Source organism: Hyaena hyaena, unplaced genomic scaffold, assembly GCF_003009895.1.
Source record: "Hyaena hyaena isolate Hyena2069 unplaced genomic scaffold, ASM300989v1 scaffold_123, whole genome shotgun sequence".
In the NCBI taxonomy this organism is placed as follows: Eukaryota; Metazoa; Chordata; class Mammalia; order Carnivora; family Hyaenidae; genus Hyaena; species Hyaena hyaena.
Window position 1 is genome coordinate 1,885,463 of NW_024080756.1, and position 21,755 is coordinate 1,907,217.

The window sequence follows — 21,755 nt, forward strand, 5'->3', positions numbered from 1 at the left end:
AATAGGTTATGCTAGAAAGGACAAAGCCACCTGGAGTTGATTTAGGAAACAGTCATGAAAGAAATGATTATTGAACCATATTGTTTAAGTGCAGGAAAGGATATGATACGGCAGAAGGAAAGAGAAAAAGCTCAGGAAGGAGGAGAGAGTGCCATAGGACTAGCTCACAGAGGAGGTGGGCACGATGCAGATTTGCAGGGCAGCAGGGGAAGCCATGGTGGAGGGTTTGTGAAAAGATGACAGCAGCTAGGTGTGGGGGAAGGGAGGCAGCTAATTGGTAGAGCCCCTTGAGACCCATGATTAGGAGTTTTAATTTAATTCAAGAGGCAATTGGAGCTATTGTAGGCTTCTAAGAAGGGAAGTGATATGATCAAAATGATGCTTGAGGACGATGGTTCTTGCTGCTGTGAGCAGGGTGGATTAAATGAAGGAGACCCTTGGGCAGGGGGGTTGATCTGAGGCTAGATCAGGAATCCAGGGTTACAGGGGCATGGCCTGAACAGGGATGCAAAGAGCAGACCTACAGTATGTTATAGAGGATAAATATTCGTTCTTCTTAGAACCAAACACTGGGTTAGGTGCTGGGATACCACGGGGACCAGGCACAGAGGTTGGGATGGAGAGAGACAATTAAGGAATTAGAATAATATAATATGATATGATTATAATATTATATAATATTATAATAATGATAAGTGAGATAAATGCTGTGATAGAAGCCAAGAAATATGAGAGCATATAGCAGGAGCAGCACCTGAGTTACAGGAGGGTCCTGAGGAGGTGGCATTTAAGCTGAGAATTTAATGAAGAATCAGGCATGAACTGAGTGAAATGTCACTGGGGGAAATGTTCCAGGCAGGAAGCCCCAGGATGAAAGAGTAGGAGTGAAGCCAGGAGGGAAAGGCCAGAATGGTTTCCCAAAAGGCTCAAGAGAGCAAGCCAGGAGAAACCAAACCAAGAAGGGCCTTGAGTCTGCAATGTAAACTGTGAACTTTATCCTAAGGACACTGAAAGGCCAGAAAACAGGCATGGTTTTTCATTTTGGAGAAATCTCTCTGGCTATGTTGTGGGACAAAAAGATTGGGTGTGGTGGTAGTTGGGATGAGAGGTTTGCCATAGTCTAGGGGAGAGATGACTGGGAAGTAGAGATGGAGACAGGTAGACATTTAGGAAGCAGAGCTTATGGTATGAGAAAGAGACGAAGAGGAAGAGAGTATTAGAGATGTCATTAGCCCAGAGAGGGTAGAAGTATTTTCTAGGGTCATACAGCCAGCCTGTGGAAGCATCAATCCTACAGTCCAAGTCTCTGATTCTCTTTAAAATATGTATCTTTCATATCTCTCTCCTCATCATGCTCATGTTTTCTCTATATCCTCAAATACACTTATACAATTTAGAATAAATGTTTTAATTCTTTGTCTGATAATTCTATTACCTCTGTCATTTCTGGATCTGTCTCTATTGCTTGATTTTTCTCCTGGTTGTGGGTCATATTTTCCCAGTTCTTTGTATATATAGTAATTTTTATTAAATGCCAGACATTGTGAATTTTACATTGTTGGACACTGGGTTTTGTTATATTCTTAAAGAGTTTGAGCTTCATCCTGACATGTAACTAAGTTATTTGAATTTGATTCTTTCCGTCCTTTCTTTTAAGCTTTTTTAAGGCAGATCTAGAGGAGCCTTTAGGACTTCTGACTTCAATCATCATGAAGTAACAATGATTACATTTACCATCCTACCTGATGCAATAACAATGAATCAGATTACATGTATGAAACGATGGCCATCAGGCAATGAAGGACAGTAATCCATAAAAGAGGAAACAAATGAAGTAATTCCCAAGATTGCTCCAGCTTTCTGCCTTGAAAGTTTCCAGGGCACAGAAAAGAAAAGTAGAACTCAGGTGGATCTTTTTGAACTTCCTGAATTGAGGACATGGAGCTAAGAACCTGGGGAGGCCAAGCGGCTAACGTGCATAGGACAAAGTGCCAGAGAAGAGAGACTGTGCAGAGAGCACTCCAGAGATTTGCAGAAAATCACCTTCAAATATTCAAGAGTATTTATAAGCACAGGCATGTGAAATTATGACTTCAGGCTCAAGAAAGAACTATCTAAAATATCACAGAGAACAATACCTGATGCTTGCACAGGGCTAACAATGGTGTTTGTTCGCACTACCCAGGCTAGAAAACTTCATAATTTCATGCAGCATTTGTAGAATCCTCAGAAGGGTATCGCCTCAACAATGGAGAATGATTATTACCCCTGATCTAAACAGTATTCTAGTTTATTCTATACCCTCTTAATGCAAGGCCCAAAAGGATCAAATGATTTCCAAATAACTTTAGTGCAGAACAATGTTGAAGAATATTTATAAAAATTCAAAAACATCCATCACTCTAAAAGGTAAAGTGCACAAAGCCTGCCATCCAGTCAAGATTATTAGGTACACAAAGAAGCAAGAAAGTATGTACCATTTTGCAGCAATCAATTAATTGAAGCCAATCCAGACCTGCTATACATGATGTAATTAGCAAACAGTATTAAAATGGTATTTTCCATATGTTCAAAAAGTTAAGTAGAGACATGGAAGATTTTTTTTTTCACCAGCTGCTGCAAAACGCTTTATTGTTTCCTTTTGGTCCACAGCTTGGGGGAGGGCTCCAGGGTGGTTACAAAGCTGCCCAGTGCTGCAGGGAGAGGCTCAGGCATAAGCCCTGGAGCCAAAGGGATGCCAAAGGGGCCCCTCAAAGGCTGCTGGGCTCCAGAGGCTCCTCTTCCTGCTTGAGGGTGAGCCTTTCGAAGAGATATTCGCCCAGCCCAGCCTGAGAGCCAGCCAGCCTGGAGAGGTTAGTCAGGTGGTTAGCCATCTTCTTGATGAGTTTCACCTCCTCATATAGGAAATGGTTCTCCAAGAAGTCACAGAGATGGGTGTCTGCGCAGGCAGAACCCAGTGTATGCAGATTCAAAAGGGCCTGGTTCAGGTTCTTCTCCAGAACCAGGGCAGCTTCCACGGCATCCTGGGTTTTACCCCACTCATCTTGGGATGGCTTCCTCATGTCCTGGAAGAGGGCGTGGCCGCCGCGTTGGTTTTGCATCTTCAAGAGATGCTCAGCACCCTTGTGCTTCTCCTTAGCCACCTTGTAGAAGAAGTGGCTCATGCCTTCCAGAGCCACATCCTCACGGTTGAAATAGAAGCCCAGAGAGAGGTAGGTGTAGGAGGCCCATAGATGCATGTTGACTAGGCAATTGATGGCGGTCTCCACCTCAGTGGAATAATTTTGACGAATGTGGCAGCTCATTGTTGACCTGTAATAAGGAGCTAAGTTCAAAATAGGACATTGGCTGCTCCCAGAGGCAGAGGGTGGCCAAGAAGATGACTCTGAAAGCTGGGACTAGAAAAAGGTTGGAGGGTGGTCAGAGGCTGGTAGAAGAGACATCCCCGGGTCTGTCCCATTCAAACACTGTTGAAGCAAGAGACAGATCCCTGTGACTGGCAGGCATACTACTAGAAGATATCTTTAAAAACCGAAATCTGGAGATTAAAGCTACAATGTCTGAGATAAAATATACACTGGATGAGATTAATAGCAGATTAGACATTGCAAATTAGTGAGATTGAAGAAAACATTCAAAATTAAATATATACAGAAAAAAGAAATATAAAGTTGAACAGTGCATCAGTAATCTGTGGGACAACTTAAAGCAGCTGTATATACAGATTATATTAATATGTAATGATTAATATATACATATTTTATAATATGAATATATTGTATGTTATATTTGCATCCTATATTAATTATATAATGATTAATACATAATAATTTGAGCCTCCACAGAATGAGAAGGGAGCCCTGCATTGGGCTCCTTGCTGACAACATGGAGCCTACTTGGGATTCTCTTTCCCCTTCTCTCTCTGCCCCTCCCCTGCTCTCTCTCTCTGTCTCTCTCCTTCTCTCAAAATAAATAAATAACCTTTTTCAAAAAAGGAGTGAAAAGATAGAGAAAGTGAAAATAATGAATGTAGGTGACTCTGAACACTGTAAGAGAAGGTAAGGTGAGAGATATAGTCACAGCTGTGGGTGATCAAGGATCTCAGAAGGATAAATATATTTTTTATTTTTAATTAAAGAAAACTGGAGTTGTTCATGGCATAAGGGAGAAATCTGAAGGAATTGGGGAGAGAGAAGATGCATGATGAAGGGAAGTCCCATAGGAGACCAAAGAAGGAAGAAATCAAGCATTCAAGGAACCCTGTGACGACTGCTTTCCCTACAGTGAAACAATATTTCGTAAGTAAAGTAATCATGGATATTCTCTCTTCCCTCCCCTTCTTACAACCCCTTCTACTCTCCAACAAAATATGCATGATTTATACCCTCTGTAAGTTTGGATTGTCACACATCAGGTTTCCTTAAGGCAGAATGGCCTCTATATCAGAGTGTAGAACCCAGCACTCCCATTTTGTCCCTTTGAGGTCATTGGCTACGGCATGGGATAAAAATCCAATTATCTGTTGTGAGTCAAAAAGTGTTGTGAGACCTGTTCAAATATAATGTATTCTGCCAAAGAAAGTCTCGAGAGCTCAGTCATTCAGTGACTCTTCATTGGGCATTGGACATTGCCATTCAGAAAGGAAGTCCCTGCCCTTGAGGAGTCCACTACCCAGTTATGGAGGAGACAGACATGTGTTAGACACTAAACTGTTGACACCAACCATGTGTGCTAAACAGTGCACAGTATGGATACTCTGGATATAGGGGAGCTCCAAAAGTGTGGGTGGGTGAGGAAAGGCTTCTCAGAGAGGCAGGGCTTGAGCTAGTCCCTGGAAAGGGCTTTACAGACTGGGACTTCATGTGAACAAATGCATGGAGTTTGCATTATGTTTTGTGTTATATGTGTTGCATTTAAAAGGCAGTCACGCATCCTGTCTGACCATGGCTGAGGGTCCAGAAGTAGGAAGAAGTAGTGCAGGAACCGTGGTTGGGCCATTCTCAAGATGACAGCAGAAGGCAAGGCTGACAGCAGTTACTAAAAACACCTATACTCCTGACACCAATAACTAAAAACAGCATATTGGGTAAGTGTTGTCTGGCACCTATTGGAAAGAAACCACTAAGTGATGTTTTTATAGTTATCTCAATTTGCCCATGGAAGCCAGAATTGGGCTTTAAGGAAAGTGAAATCCGTGAAAGTGGACATTTTAGAGCCTTTTAATTTTTGTGTCAGATAGCTGCTGGTATGAAAAAATTGGGGAGAATTATGGAAATGCTCTATGTTTTGATTGTGGTGTTTATAAGGGGCAATTTGTCAAAACCCATTGATTACACTGTATGTTAATTAACTAGTATTTAAATAAAAATTGGGAAAAAAACCCCAGAAATTGCACACTTAAATGGAGGTGTTTTATTGTGTGCAAAGTGTACCTCAAAAAAGTTTCATTTACGTTTTTTAAAAATTTTTTAAATGTTTTATTTATTTCTGAGAGACAGAGACAGAGAGAGAGAGAGAGAGAAGCAGCGTGAGCAGGGGAGGGTCAGAGAGAGAGGGAGACACAGAATTGGAAGCAGGCTCCAGGCCCTGAGCTAGCTGTCAGCACAGAACCCGACACGGGGCTCAAACCCACAAACCGTGAGATCGTAACTGGAGCCAAAGTCAGATGCTTAACCAACTGAGCCACCCAGGTGCCCAAAAAAAGTTTATTTTTAAAAAAACAATTTACACAATAAAAAATATCAGAGTGAATCTACAAATTAATAAATATATACATACAACACATACATGCATACGTACATCCCTGCCCTTGGGCTTCTTTCCTTCCAGCTAAGCAATACCATTTTGGAAATAGTTTAGGACTTTTAGGGAACAGGCAGAAAAAGAAAAAGAGTCTGAGTTACTAAAGTGACTGGAAACAAAGTTTTCCAATTAACTATTATGATTATTAACTAGCCAGTGTGAGTTTACATAATTAATGATCCCAGAGGTCTTTATGACTTTCATTTTTTTTTTTTTTTTTTTGCCCTTAAACATGTTCTTCAGTAAGCCAATCATGGGAATGCACTGTAGGTGGCAAGAGGCATAAATCACTGGGTGTAATTACCTCCCTAGACATTGTTTTAGGGCACAGATACACATAAGCTGGCATTTTAGAATCTCTTTTCCAGTCTATAAGTGCATGTGTTTGCCATGTTACTTAAGATATCCAATTCTGCTTTAAAAGAAAGAAAAACACGTAAGATAGATAAAACACATAGAAATGGTTCAGCATAGGTGGAAAGTAAATGAGTAGCCTATGAGAGATATAACTCCTAGGATCTATCAAGTGTAGATGAGTGAGCAATAGACTATGAAACAGACAGAATTCATATGATGTGCTAGGTATTAGGTAGTAAGTAAATTGGTAGCCTGTAAAATATGCTTTATGTTTAGAAGGACAGAACAAGAGTGCTACTTCTAGAAAAACGGGATGGAAAGACCTGTCATAAAGTATCGATCATGCAACATCTAGGCTGTAACTACAAAACCAGCCATCTTCCAGTGGTCTCAGTTTTATTCTTTATGGCCCATGTACGTTCTGCTGCTCTGCTCCCAAAATGCAAATAAAACCCATAACTGTTCAGCAAACTAGTTGAAGGGGTATGTGATAGTTCCAGGCATCTTCTTTCTACTGACCTACCCTAGTTTGTCCAACCTCAACGCAGTCCACCTAACTACAACATAAGCAGAGGGAGAAAGGTAGTCTTCCTTCTATGCTGCTGGCCCCCGATCAAAGGGTGTTAACTCACTCCATCTATGTCCCCCTGCTTCCCATGCTATGTGTGTTTTAAAGTTTTATTTATTATTTTAAATATTTATTTATTTAGAGAAAAAGAGAGCATGTGTGCCAGTGGGGGGAAGGAGCAGAGAGAGAGGGAGAGAGAGGGAAAATTCCAAGCAAGCTTCATACTGCGAACACAGAGACTGATACAGGGTTCAAACTCATGAACCACAAGCTCATGATCTGAGCTGAAATCAAAAGTCAGATGCTTAACCAACTGAGCCACCCAGGTACCCTATGAGAGAGAGAGAGAGAAAGCGAGCATGAGTAGGGGAGGGGCAGAGAGAGAGAGAACAAGAGGGAGAGCACAAATGGGGAGCGGGGGAAGAGAGAGAGAGACAGAGAGAGAGAGAGAGAGACTGTGAGAGAATCCCAAGCAGGCTCCATGCTGTCTGCACATAGATTCGGAGATACAACTCACATGAACTGTGAGATCATGACCCAAGCTGAAATCAAGAGACAGATGCTTAACCAGCTGAGCTACACAGACGTCCCCCTATCCTGTGTTTTAAAGTGATTCAATAAATCTTTTGATGAGAGAAGTTTAATTTAGTACATGAGCCTTTCTGTTCCATGACCTGTGAGAAATCTTCCTGGGAGTGAACTTGAAGGCTACCATTCCTTGCAAGCAGCCTGATTTGGGGGACAGTTAAAGCAGTCTTAAGTCCATTTGCTATTTTAAAACATATTTAAGGTGCAAATAAAATTTTATTCCTGAGTTTCCAAATCATATCAGTGTTTATCCATCAAGTCACTTCATCACATGCCCTGCCAGGGAGCATGAATGCATATGAGGTTACAGAGAGAGGGTGGAAAAAATAAAACTTTTGTACAAGGGCAGATGAGGAGAAAGATGGATTAGAGGAAGAGGCACATCACTCCATGATTCCCATACATTCACTAAGTTAATAAACACTTAATGAAAGCCCATCATGTTTCCCTTACTGTGGGAGGGGCAAAGTGATAAACACAGCAGTGTCCCACCCTCTGGGAGCACACTTTCTCCAGGAAGCCCCAGATGCAGGTAATCTACAAGTAAGCCTAGTGAAGAAGAGGGAAAGAGAACTGCTAGGGGAGAGTGTGTGTATGTATGTGTGTGTGTATGTGTGTAGTAAAAGAAAGCAGACCACACAGAGGACGTGTCATTTTAGAGTTGTTGAAGGATGAATAGCAGTTTGCATGGTGGACAGATGACCACACTTTGGCCACCCAGTAGGAGAGATTAGCAGACAAAGACGCAGGCAGGTGAAAGAATGTGAATGTGAAATATGAAGGAGCCGGGAGTGAATGGGACACAGAATATAGAAAGAGAGAGGCAGGTGACGACACTGAGAGGTGGGCCAAATAGAGTCCTAGCATGAAAAACCCATAGTCTTCATCCTAAGCCATGCTTCCAGTTTCTCAAAATAAATAATAATATTTTAAAATTTGCAGTCACCTTTGATTCCTCTCCCCTCCCCCCTCTCTTTCCATCCATACCACCTGCAAGTCCTCCCGTTGGCTCTACCTTCAAAAACATCTAATGTAGACACTTCTCACCACCTGCATGATCCACCCTGGTCCAAGCTCCTGCCATCTCGCTGTTGGATTGCGGCGATAAGCTTCTGAACAGGTCTCCCTACTTCTGTCGTTATCCAGCCCTCCCCAGTCCTCTACCCAACACAGAAGCCAGGGGGATCTTTTAAAAACTGAAGTTAAGGGGTGCCTGGGTGACTCAGTCAGTTAAGTGTCCGACTTTGACTCATGTCATGATTTCATGGTTTGTGGCTTTGAGCCCCGTGTCAGGCTCTGCAATACCAGCTCAGAACCTGGATCCTGCTTCGGATTCTGTGTTTCCCTCGCTCTCTGCCTCTCCCACCCCCCAAAAATATACATTAAAAAAAAACCCTGAAGTTAAATCAAAACTCTCCTCTGCTGAAAATCCTTCAAAGCTCTCCTTCTCACTCAGAGTAAAATCCAAAGTTCTCCTAACATCCACAAAGTCCAACATTATCTACCCTCTACCTTCTACTTCACCCTCATCCTGTTCAACCACACTGGCCTGTCCCTTCACAGCACAAGACCTCCTTCACTGTTGTCCCCTCTGCTTGGGGAGCTCTTCCTTCAGCTTTTCTACTTGGCTTGCTCCCTCACTTGGCCAGAAACTGCTCAGAGTCCCCTTTGTGCAGAAGCCTTTCCTGACTGACCAAGGAGAGCACCTCCACTTCCTTCATTCCTGACCCCATTGCTTGCTTTCTTTTTCCTATAGTCATTATCACCAGGTGACGTACTATAATCTCATTTATTATTGCTTATCTCCCCACTAGAGTGTTGGCTCCACATGTACAGGATTTCGGAGAGTTTGCTCCCAACACAGTGCATGGCACCCAGTGCAGTCTCTGTAAACATTTGGGGGAAGGAATGACAGAATGAAGAACAGTAGAAGGATTTTAAGCAGAGCAGTGACTGTATGTGTGTCTTAGAAAGATCCATCTCAAGGAAGCTGGGACTGAAGCACGGGGACAGACAAGCAGTATTTAACATCTTGCCACAGAAAAGGACTGGATTCTAGAGACAGTTATAAAAAGAACAGTCGCCAAAAGAGTGTTTACAGACTGACTAACAACAAGCAATAAAGAATAAATTCCATCTGACCCAGCAAAAAGTAAGAATTCACTGTAGGCAACGGATCACGGGAGGGAGGATGAGGGCATAGGTGAGACAGATTGTGTGCCAAGAGGCTGACAGTCAGTGAGTCAAGGGCACAAGAGAAGGTGGTGCATGTGCTGGGAGAGCAGAAGAGGAAAATATTTGGTTTCCATCGGGAAGAAATTAGAGATGTCATGGAGGAGGGATTATTTAGGCTGGGTCTCGAAAAATGGGTAGAATTTCAAAGGCAAAGACTGGAAAGAGCAGTGAAATGGGAGAGTCTGAATTTCTCCATTTCTACCACCCCTTAACTTTTGATGGGTTTGCTAACAACTTGAGAAATAGTTCTTCCTGTGCCCCCTACGGTAAAATTTTAAGCAAGAGGGTAAGGGACACAGAGAAGTAGAAAAGAGTCAGAATAATTCACTACCCAGATAATTTGGTCCAGAACAAGCGAACCATGCCAGTAAGGTTTTAAGAAAACACGGACAAAATCACTTCCCTGTTCTGAGGCGTCACAAAGGGAAGAACAACAACAAATCACCCAAGCGAATAACTCTGCTGACTCCTGGACTTGGACTCGAGAGAACAATTTTCTGCCAGTGTGATATTGTTTTACAGGCAAGTTAAGATCCTTTGTAAGCAGGATTCCTACCTAAGGGCTGATAGTCATGCTGGCTTGTAGAGCTTGCCTATGTGTTTAATAAAACTGTCAGATTAAGCCTAGCCTAGCTGCAGTATATTATTAATACACATTCTTCACTGTCAATTAGCTAACGGGCTGGTAAAAAGAAACTGGTTTATAAGATTGTTGCTAATGAATATAATACTTTGTTCTCCAGCAAAACATCTGCGGTGGATATGTAATTAGAAGAAGGGCCCCCTTTTCCCCTCCCCATGGGAGAACATGTACAGCTGAATAAAGGAACTGATTATACCTGTGAGGGGTCAAAGTCTGTGGGTCTGTGGCTTATGGTATTATGACAGATTACAAAACCACTCCATTATGCTAGTCAATCTGTTTCCAAGCACCTAGCAGGGAGCTGGCTGGGCACTAGCCGCTCTGAAACAAGATTCTCATTGGTTTTCTTCCCAAGGTCTTATGACAGGTCAGCTGTTGTTGACGCCACCCGACGGCTCACGTGTCAGAGCCCTTCTGTCTGACTTCTGCTTCTGTCACTGCCTGGCTCTCCTCTGAGAGTCAGCCTGTGCCTCAGACCACAACCGGCTCCAAAGAAGAGCTTAAGTGGATTTGAAACCCATGGGTAGCCCCATTATTTGTGCTAATGAGAGAGAAAAGGAAGCAGAACACTTAAACCCCAGTGTGGCCTTTGTTTCTGACTCTCCCTCTCTCCTATCCTCGGCCCATCGCCCCTCATTTTCTCTTCCACTATTTCCCTTGCTCCCCATCCCACCTTTTCTCCCATTGACATATGCCTTCTTGGAAGACATGTTTACTGAAGAGAGAGGCTAAAGGTCTGTCTCCTCTAAAAGCCTGTGTTTTGAAGTTAGTTGTCACACGTATCCACAAAACTATTTCAAACTCAAGAGGGTGAAGGATAATTTGATATTTGCCTGACACTCCAGCGTGGTTTTAAAGGAAAGTCAATTTTATTCCCCCCGCAGAATAATAATTACTCTGGGGGTGCCTGGGTGGCTCATTTGGTGAAGCATCCAACATTTGATTTCAGCTCAGGTCATGATCTCACAGTTCACAAGTTTGAGCCCCACATCGGGCTTGGCGCTAACAGCGTGGAACCTGCTTGGGATTCTCTCCTCCCTCCACCCTCAAAATAAACTTTAAAAAAAAAAAAAGTGTTCCCTCTCCCTCTCTCTCTCTCTCTCCTTCTCTCTCAAAATAAATAAACTTTAAAAAAAAAGGATATAATTACTCTTAAAAGTTTCCCTCCCTATGTTTGCACCTTTCCAGTAGTGCCCTGCCATTGGCTGGATAGTATGTGGGGGAAGGAAGGGGGTGACTGTCTTCATTCCCACCAACTCCAGCCTCCTTGCCTGTTTCTGTACCTGTCCAAACAGCCCAAGGTTTGCAAAGGGGGAACTCACTGGGGGATGTGACATGTCAAATATTAGTATTTACAAGACTTAATGAGAAGAAGTAAAATCACAATTTTCCAAGTAGGAATATCTGAAAGAAAAAATTTGTGATAATCACATACACAGGGCTGGGAGGAGTGGAACTGTTTACCCGAGGTGCAGGAAGGGTTTGGCTTCCCTGGGAAACCAGAATTCTCTGTTGCCCATTCATTGGGAAAGTCACGTCCCTTGGAAGATACAGGTGCTTCTCATCAATTAATACTTTTTGGGTGGCGGTTACGGGCTAAAAATACCTATGCTAAGGCAAGAGATGAGAGGAATCTGGACAGACCTAGGGGATAAATGGTATCACCCAGAAAGCTTCTGCAGTTACAAAAGGGGAAGCAGAAGCTGAGTCCCATTAAGAGTCTCGTGTCAGTTACATCTGCAATTGATTTTTCAGTGTTATTTTTAACTCATGTCTTCTAAGTATCCTTAGAACTCCCACCACATTGTTTAATGGTTCTATCAGTACAATGTGCCATTGGTCTGAACCCTTTTTTTAAAGACTGTCTGGGTCCGTAAGGTTTTTACCTGGCATGTATAAGATGTTCTTTGGCATGAGCAGAGAAAGGAAATTGGGAAGAGATCCACTGTAGGTGAAAAATGGAGGAAATGAATCCTGCAATATTTGAAACAAGAGCCTGTAGTGTAGTGCAAGGAACATGGGCTCTGACATTAGAAAAACCTGGATCTGGACACTGTGGAGCCTACTTCGCATTCTCTCTCTCCCTCTCTCACTGCCCTTGCCTCACTCATGAGCTCACTCTCTATCTCTAAATAAATAAATAAACATTTAAAAAAAGAAGAAGAAGAAAAACCTGGATTTGGTTCATGGCTTTCACTTACTAGTTATGTGACCCTGAACACGTTGCTGAATTTTCCAGAGTCTCAGTGTCATCACAGGTAAAAATGAGTATAATATAATTGGAACTACGTTGGAAGAAAAACTGTAAAAAATGCCCAGAGCAAGGTCTAGCATATAATAGGAGCTTAGTAATGGATAGGTTTTTAAAAAATCATTATTGGTTTTGAAACATTGGACACTTCAGTGGAATCCAAAGTGTCCTAGGCTTCAAAGGGTGAAGGATTCAGGAACCATTTCAGTATCTTGTATCATAGAACAACACTGCTGAGACAGCTTCAGCGCTAAGGAAAATCCTGTAGTCTAGGCAATTTACAAACAATAAAACCCCTTCTGTTTTCCTCCTGTTAGACTACAAGATCTTTCAGGAAAGGGATGGAGGTTCCTCATCTCTTTGTCTCCAAAACCTACCATTAATAGGTGTATCATACCTCCCAGTACTGCTTGGGCATTTTCTCAGTAAGGAATTTAAACTGATTTGTGATAGGAAACATTACAAGGGACTGTCCAGGTTTAGGAAAAGTTTCAATTAGAAGCAATTGCTTTAGGCTGGTGAGTCTATGTGTCTTACTTTCCACACTGATGTTTTGGGACAGCCGTTGCTATTGGAACAATAATCCACAATCCTCCAGCTTGTTTTAGTCATTAATTCATATATTCAACAAATATCCATTAAGCATCTACAACATGCCAGCTGCTATCTGAGATGCTGGAGATACTTAGGGTGAGCAAGACTAGCAGCTTCTTATGGAACTTACTCCCTTAGTGGAGGGAAATAGGCACAGATAACAAACAGTAAAAAAATAAGTCAATAATGCCAGATCATGGTAGGTGCGATGAGGGAAACAAATAAGATGATGGGCTGGAGATGGACTGGATAGAGGCAGCGCCTCCTACAGGTTAAGTGCTTCAGAAAGGCTTCCCTGGGAATGAGGAGCCAGTCCTGAGAAGGGAGAGCATTCCAGGTCAAGGGAACAGGAGGGGGGAGGGGGATGGAGGGCAGGGCCTCCAAGCAGAGAACAGCAGGGGGAATTCAAGGAGTAGAACGGAGAGTAGCTGGGCTGGAGCTGGTGAATGAGAGGAGAGTGCTCAGTGAAGAGCCTGGGAGAAGCAGATGAGGTCAGTTCATGAAAACCATGCAGGCTAAACAAAGCGTGGGGTGGAGGCTGACCACATGGTTCTTAGGATTCTCTCCCAGAATGCTTGGTGGGTACTTTCTATTTGTGTACATTCTGGCACTTATGCAAGGTACTAAGGGGGCAATCTGGATCTCTATAAACCCCATTATGCTATGAGCAATTACCCTTAAGTCAGTCTCTGCCAACCCCTTTGAGTCGCAGGTCCTATGTTCTGCAGTTTTACTTAGAGACTGAATTGAAAGCAGCCCTTCCTAGGAATATTTCTGTGGAGTGTAATCTATTTGATATTTCATTCTTGTTTCAACTTTCATTTTTAAGTGTACCTAAATAGACACTTGAATGGGTGCCTTTCAAACACCTAAGAATGTAGAAGAAGAAAAATAGTGAACCAAATCCAAGAAAAAGAAAGTAAAAAAAGAAGTAAGGCATGTGAGGAAGTTTTAAGCCTCTTGAATTCATCCAGGGCTGAGGGTGCCCATTGCTCAATAGAGTGTGATTAGAAGGACATTATCAGAGCTTTGCACTTTAGAAATACTGGGCAGCTAGCTAATCAGTTAACTGGAGAAACAAGTCAGAAATCTAATGATAAATTTATATTCAAAGTATTTTTATTTTCTAGTTTAATTAGGATTTCTTCTTTTACCTTTAAAAAATATTTTTAATCTTTATTTTTGAGAGAGAAACAGAGAATGGGAAGGGGGCAGGCAGAGAGAGGGAGACACAGAATCTGAAGTAGACTCTAGGCTCTGAGCTGTCTGCACAGAGCCCAACGCTGGGCTCTAACCCACGAACCATGAGATCATGACCTGAGCCCGAGTAGTTTGCTTACTGACTGAGCCACCCAGGCGCCCCTTTCTTTTATTCTTTCACATGGGTTTAGCTCTTTAACTTGGAAAATTAATATTTTGAAAGCATGAATTCATGTGTGATATTGTTACTGTTTTTCTTCCAAGTAAAAGAGAAATTTTTTCCTGCAAGCACTGGAAGTCTTCTTTCTCCTTGTTATTCTCTGAGAGAGACAAGGCAGCACCGAAGGTAAGGCCATAAGTCAAAGACTTGGTTTCCAACTGCTGTAGGCAAACCATTTCAACTCTCAGAGCCTCAGTTTTCCCTGAAGGGGATATTACACCAGATATTTGGGAATCTCCTCAACTTCTAGCTCTAAGAGTCTGTGATTTTAGAAAGCGAGGAGATGTTTCAGAGAAAGGATAAAGGAAAAAAAGAGAGGAGGGAGACGAGAAGAGACAGACAATAAGAAAAACAAAGTAACGTTTTTAAAGAACAAGAGTTTGGATATGTATTGTAGTCAACTTGCTCCCAGTTAAACTTAAGAAATGCTAAATTAACTTTTCTGGGCATTTTCTCTTTTCTCCTATGCATCTGCTGGTGGAAGTTCAAATGGACACTAAGGTACATTGCAGAAAGGCAAAAGCTGCAGGAACAGGGCTGGTAATTAACATAATTAGCCCGCAAGCCATCCTGATGTGACGACGTGACAATGTGACTGTGACATTAGCTTTCCCTCCTCACATGGCACTCATAAGTCCAAAAGCTTAAAAGGGATCTTTACTCTGTGTGGGCTTTTCCCAACAATCTTAATTCAAAGGCATACCAATTGTTTAATTTATCCAGAATCATCTCTTAAATACTTTGTCACGTGCTTCGTCAAGGATTTCAACATGATGAAAAAGCACAGAAGATACTCTGATAGGTAAAGCTTCGAAAAATTTCTTGGTTCTAAAGCAAGTCTTATATTTTACTTTCTAAACTGATTAGGATTCATTTCAGGCCAAGTTGTCATTCAAAATATATCTCTGGTTTTTGTTTTGTTTTGTTTTGTTGTAAGTATCCAGAGGGCAGACCTAGGGAAAGAATGCTCTTGTTGAGCATACTATATAGATTTCACAACCTCACCTATAGCCTCATCTCCAGTGGCTGAGAAGACAGTATCACTTACAGTCATTCATCTCTCAACCACCCAGGCCTTGAACTCATGCGGGAGGAGGCAGGTGAGTAAACAGCAATTATACCACTCGGTGATCCGGGGTAGTACGTGGTGCTGAGGGAATGCATTGGCGGACCTTGCAGGTGACGTGTGAGGGTGGCTTGGACTAGGTGGTAGCAGTGGAAAGGGAAAGAAGTAGATAGACTTGAGATATATGTTGGGAGAAAACCAACAAGAAAGGGCAATGCATGGCGTATGAAACATAGGGGAAAGGGTGTGTTTCTAGTGTGAGTAAGTATATGAGCATGGGTACCCATTTACTGAGATGGAAAACCAGAATTCTGTTTGGGACATGGTATTTGATAAGCAGTAACTCCTAGATTAAGTTATAACTCCTCCAAGGGATATGTGCATTTTAAAGAAAAAAGCTCTCTAGAATCAAAAAGGGTGAAGCTAGCTAAAGTGGTAGATTGGTGGGCAGTTGGTTGTCATTTTTGGCTTTGGGTTTTTTTTGTTACATTTGTTTTAAATTGAAATATGATAGGGGCGCCTGGGTGGCTTAGTCGGTTAAGCGTCCGACTTTCGCTTAGGTCATGATCTCGCAGTTCGTGGGTTGGAGCCCCGCGTCGGGCTCTGTGCTGACTGCCAGCTCAGAGCCTGGAGCCTGTTTCAGTCTGTGAATCCCTCTCTCTGACCCTCCCCTGCTCACGCTGTCTCTCTCTCTCCCTCCTAGAAATAAATAAAAATATTAAAAAAAAAAAGTTAAAAAAAAAAATTGAAATATGATATAACATAGTATAATATGATTCAATATTTGTATTTTCATGAAATTTACCACAATAAATCTAGTTAACACTGGTATCCACACAGCTACAAAGAATTTTTTTTCTTGTGATAACAACTTTAGGACCTACTCCTAGCATATTCCAAATTGATGATGCCGTATTGTTAACTATAATCACCATGCTGCACCTTACATCCCCAGGAATTATTTAAAGGTTGTCATTTTTTAATGAAGGATTACCTACTCTGCCTATGGATAAGGCTACTTGGGCATGATGACCACATTTTATGGAGATGAACACAGGATCTAGGAGAAAGAGTTCTTTCAGATTTGTTGTTGTTGTTGTTCTGGTGCTAGGAACATGAGGTTTGGTAGAAAATTTTCCCTGAGTTGCTCCTGAGTATATCTTGGCCCACAATTCTGGGTCACCCACAATGGCTTCTGAGGAAGTGACCACCACTCTCCTCCCGTAGCACCACCTCACCTCCAGCCCCCAAATCCATCCACCTTGAGGGAAGAAACAGCTCAAGCTTCCAAAGAGCTGCCAGTCTCTCTGTCTCTGGAAAAGGGGCTCAATTCATCTTAAATTCGGGGAGAAGGAGAAGCTGGAATTGGTAGAATTTTGTATTCACAAAGGAGAACAAGGAAGAAAAAGAGACTATACTATCTATCTGAAGCCAGGTTTTCTGATCCGATTCTCAGAACCCCTGCTCTCCTCCAAAGTTATCCAAGCCCAGTGGCTCCCAAACCCTTGAAAAAATCACAATCCTCAGTTCAAAAGAATTTGTGCATAAAAAAGTTCTTTTTAACTTTTTTCCTGCACATATGAATACCTACTATTCACTCAGCATTTAAAAGTTTTGAGTGAAGGAGCGCCTGGGTGGCTCAGTTGGTTGAGCGTTTGATTTGGCTCCGGTCATGATCCCTTAGTTCATGGGTTCAAGCCCCGTGTGGGCTCTGTGCTGACAGCTCATAGCCTGGAGCCTGCTTCAGATTCTGCGTCTCCCTCTCTCTCTGCCCCTCCCCTGCTCACACTCTCTCTCAAATATAAAAATAAATTAACACTTAAAATTAAAAAAATAAAGTTTTGAGTGGGGGCACCTGGCTAGCCCAGGCGATGGTTGACCTTGGGGTCATGAGTGCAAGCCCCATGTTGGGCACAGAGATTACTTAAACAAACAAATAAAATGACTCAAAAAATAAAAATAAAAATAAAATGTTTTAAGTTACAACACCAGCCCTGAAGAAGCTTTTTATAGGTCCCACTCATTTTACTTATGTTAGAATATGCGGCCACTAAGTAAACTTGGTTCTGGTTATATTATCTACAAGATCAGTTAATCTAGAAGTAAATCATGCTTTTATAGTCAACTTTGCTTTTCATATAAAATTTAAACAGCCAAAGAAACAATAACCGCTCTATTTAAAAGGATATAAATTGTCAATTTTAAAGAAAATGTAATTGCCTATGTACAATTCAGTTCCAGTCTCCATCATCTTTCACAGTTAGTAATACCTGGTTGTCTTACCTGGGACCTGCCTAGTTCCTGGCCTCAGCCCTAGGCCACCTCACTGGCATTGTCATTAGATCAAAAACTCTGTGAGGTCAGGCCCAATATCTGTCTGGGTCACTGCTGGAGCCCCAGGGTCTGGCACACTGCCTGCCTCATCTTAGGGAAACAGAAATATCTCTTCAGTGAATGAATGAGTGGACACAGTCCAGCACCAGGGCTTTAGGATAAACTGAATATGGTTGGATTATTTCTGAAGTAGCTAGAAGGAGATAGAATTTAAGGGGTAAATGTGAATCAAAGCAGAGGGATGTGAGCCAAACACCAGAGGATTATCAAATGGACTTTGTTTTGGTTTTTCACCTAAAGGATTTTATGGGGCCAAAAATAAGAGGTAAAAGGAAAGTTCAGGCTGAGAAGATCAGGAACTTCTCAGAAGCTCAGGTGTGAACAGGGCAAAGAACAAAGGAAGGGTCCCAGATGTCATTCTTGCTGGTGCTGGTCGGTCATGTGACATACAAGCAGGGCCTCCAGCTTAAAGATTAGACTTGGTCTCCAAAGAAACTTCCGTGAAACCAAACTCTTCCTGTGATTGCTTAAAATTTTCAAAATACTTTGATAACAAAAATCTTTACAGTGAATTACACTGTAGTTGGAGAAACCTCGGCTCAAGGCCACATTCCCCAAAACATAGTTTTAAATTGTTCTTAATAACTTACATGGAGGATGAATAGGGTTTTGTGGAAGGGGAAAAAAGCCCAAATGAAAGCTTAAAGTGCTGAAATATATAATTTTCCAATAAGAAAGAAACATGATTTTCTCCTAAGTTTTGATATTCTGCCTGTTGAAGCAGAACTGGTAGTTTTCCTTTTTCATATATAAACTAGCCCTTTAGTGACCATCACAAACAGAAAAATATGACAAAACTACTTTGTGAAAGAACACGAAATTAGAAAAGCAATTTACAAAAGTATACCTTCAGTTTATATTTTGAGAGAGAGACAGCATGCCCATGTGCATGTGCTTGAGCCTACTGTCTGCAGTAGGAAAGAATGACGGCAACATAGATGAGTGGGCGAAGGGTTCATGGGACAACCAATTGAATTCCTGAGTCCCAGTCAAACTAGAAGTTAGATCACTGCCTGGACTTTCCAGCTATGGAATCCAATAAATCTCATCTTATGTATAAGCTAGTTTGAGTTGGGTTTCTGCCACTTGTAATCAAAACACATCTGAACTAAAAAGTAAAATTAAATAATATGCTCTTATTAAAAATAGACTTAATAAACATCTATGAGTCCAAGTAAATTCAATGAAATGAATGCTTAAGCCTATTGGTATCTAAGAAATATTTATTAGCAAACTATAGACAAATCAAAGGTGTTACGAGAATGTTGAAGAAGCCAGTTTTGCTCATTTTTGTTGTTTTCCTTCTGAGACTGGTAGTTTTTGCTTTTGAAATTATAAGAGGAAGAAAACAGATGTGTCAGTTAAGAGAGAAGGAGCTGATTAAGAGGCAGGAAAAGTAAAATGGTAGAAAGGGAATGTTGAGAGATGGCATGGCATATCAGTTCTAGTCTGGGAGTCAGGAGACCTGGGTCACAGCTCTGGCTGGCTTTGTCACTACTGTTCCATCAACTTGGGTAACCCACTTTGACTGGTTGTAATTTCTATACCTGAGAAATAAGGAAGTTTGGGATAAAGGATGATTAAGGCCCCTCTTGGTTTTAACAATCCATCATTCTAGTATATCACCTTTCTGCCAGAAAAATGAAGGAAGCAGGGGAATAGGGTGAGTGACAATTGGATTTGTAGCTGTCAAAAGAGTGACCTAAGGTTTCCAAAGAGGTACAACTTGGATGTCAGCTGCTCTGAGACACCCACATCAGCCTCAGATCATCCCATGGGCAATTGAGGCTCTGACTTTCCCCTGGAGGGTCAAAACATGGTCAACAATGATTAAGCTAGGAATAGAAGTAGATTCAAGGCAGGGCTCCCTGTTTATAATTCATTAAATAATTTATCTAATTCCTGAGATGGAGAGAGGAGAACCAATCTAATCTCCCTCTTCTCTCCCCACCCTCTTCCTATCCACTGAGGAATCCTGACCCACACTAAATTCTATCCAGAGGAGCATACCTGGAATCCATCCAACCTAGCAAGTGCAGCCTGCTTGGCAGAGACCTGAGCAAGCCAGTTTCACACAGGAAAATTCAATAGCCTGCTATTATCACAGCCAGGGAGGCAGGGGAGGAGCAGTCCCCATCTATCACGGTGATTTGAGGAGACAGAGAAGTAAGAATGGGGAGAAGGAGTGAATAAACAAACAAGGAAAGGAATAATTATAGAAGGTCCTCCTGCCCAAAAATTGGGGCTGAAGGACACTGTGTGAGAAGAAAGGAATTTTCTTCTAGCTCTTTTATTTTTTAAAAATATTTATTTTTGGAGTCTTTTTAAAAAATGTTTATTTTTGAGAGAGGGAGAGAGAGACAGAGTGCAAGTAGGGAAGGGGAAGAGAGAGAGAGACACACACAGAATCTGAAACAGACTCCAGGCTCTGGGCTGGCACCACAGAGCCTGACACAGGGCTGGAACCCATGAACTGTGAGATCATGACCTGAGCTGAAGTCAGAAGCTTAACCAACTGAGCCACCCAGGTGCCCCATTTCTAGCTCTTTTATTTTTTATTTTATTTATTTATTTTTTAATGTTTTATTTATTTATGAGAGAGAGAGAGACAGTGTGAGCAGGGGAGGGTCAGAGAGAGAGAAGGAGACACAGAATCTGAAGCAGACTCCAGGCTCTGAGCTGGCTGTCAGCACAGAGCCCGATGCAGGGCCCAAACCCACGAACAGTGAGATCATGACCTGAGCCGAAGTCAGACGCTTAACGGACTGAGCCACCCAGGCACCCCTCTTCTAGCTCTTTTAAACTGTTTTCTCCATTCTCCACCAAAATGGTCAGCATGAAGTTTCTGTTTTTAGAATTCTGAGAAGATTTGGTACACAGTAGGTGCTTTATATTTACTGAATGAAAAAAAACCCAATACATGGATGGACAAATCTATTGGTCACCATGTTTACTCTCTTTGTCTTTGACTTTCTGATGAACCACAAAAATGAAATATACTCCATAGAAAAGAAGGCATGATAAGGATAGAGGCTACTTGCAGGCCCAGCTTAGGCTCATAGTTCCCATTGTGGACTATCCAGGCAGAGTCATAATGGGTCACATCACACAGAGGGTGTTTCCTTCAGTCAATGAGCAATTGGTAAACAACATGTTTTTCTGGGTCCAGGACCATGTAGGTGTTAGTCCTTCTAACTGAAGGGACAGTGTTAGCCCATGTAGAACAATGATATGAATCATGTAAATCAATAAATAGCCTTGTTTAGGGAGAATTAGAATCATAATTAAAGTTCAAAGAAAAGAGAGCTGAGTGGGGCTAGAACAGCCTAGAAAAGCTCCATTGAAGAGGGATTTGACCTTGATGCAGAGAACAGGTGAATGTTCATTCATTGGGATAAACTTGGGCCAGAATTCTGAACTCTGGTCCCACCTGGGTCACCACAGTGGCCAACCCCCCTTCCAATCTACCTTTCATAGTCTGCATGGCAGGCGAGATTTCCATCACCAGTAGAGCAGAGGGCAGCCTCACAAAGAGCAGTGCAATTTGAGTGCTGGTGAAGCCAACAGGCTTCTGAATTCTGAAGGTTGTTATTGCTGCCAGGCTGTAACCTAGACATATAAACTTGCTGCTTCAAATGTTCCATCAGGAAAATCGGCTGGGGAGCACTAATCCTAAGTGAAACCATCTTGATTACAAAGGAAGAAACTGACAACACCGTATCATTTAACCACTGAACTCTAGATGAAACACAAAGTGGCATTAAAGTTCTCTGCCTGTAATGCCTCGGTTTAAGCAGTTAATCTTATTTTAGCTGAATGGCATGTTCATTACAGCAA

At 42.0% G+C, this 21,755-nt stretch overlaps 1 protein-coding gene across 3 annotated transcripts; it reads right to left on the reverse strand.

The window, feature by feature from the left end:
- Positions 1–2,604: 2,604 nt before the first annotated feature.
- Positions 2,605–21,408, reverse strand: LOC120235207 (ferritin light chain-like). Of its 3 annotated transcripts, none has more exons than XM_039237397.1 (2): positions 21,387–21,408; positions 2,605–3,467 (listed from the first exon to the last, which is right to left on the reverse strand). In XM_039237397.1, exon 2 carries the CDS (start codon positions 3,303–3,305, stop codon positions 2,751–2,753), a length of 555 nt encoding a protein of 184 aa, XP_039093328.1. In that variant the 5' UTR covers positions 3,306–3,467; positions 21,387–21,408; the 3' UTR covers positions 2,605–2,750. The 3 variants fall into 3 exon arrangements, with proteins under 3 accessions (XP_039093328.1, XP_039093327.1, XP_039093329.1); XM_039237396.1 differs by lacking the exon at positions 21,387–21,408 and adding an exon at positions 17,808–17,851; XM_039237398.1 differs by lacking the exon at positions 21,387–21,408 and adding an exon at positions 16,763–16,784.
- Between the last annotated feature and the right edge of the window lie 347 nt (positions 21,409–21,755).

Bases quoted from the DNA above. Each gene is read 5' to 3' on its own strand.
- LOC120235207 (XM_039237397.1), bottom strand. From the start codon at position 3,305: ATGAGCTGCCACATTCGTCAAAATTATTCCACTGAGGTGGAGACCGCC.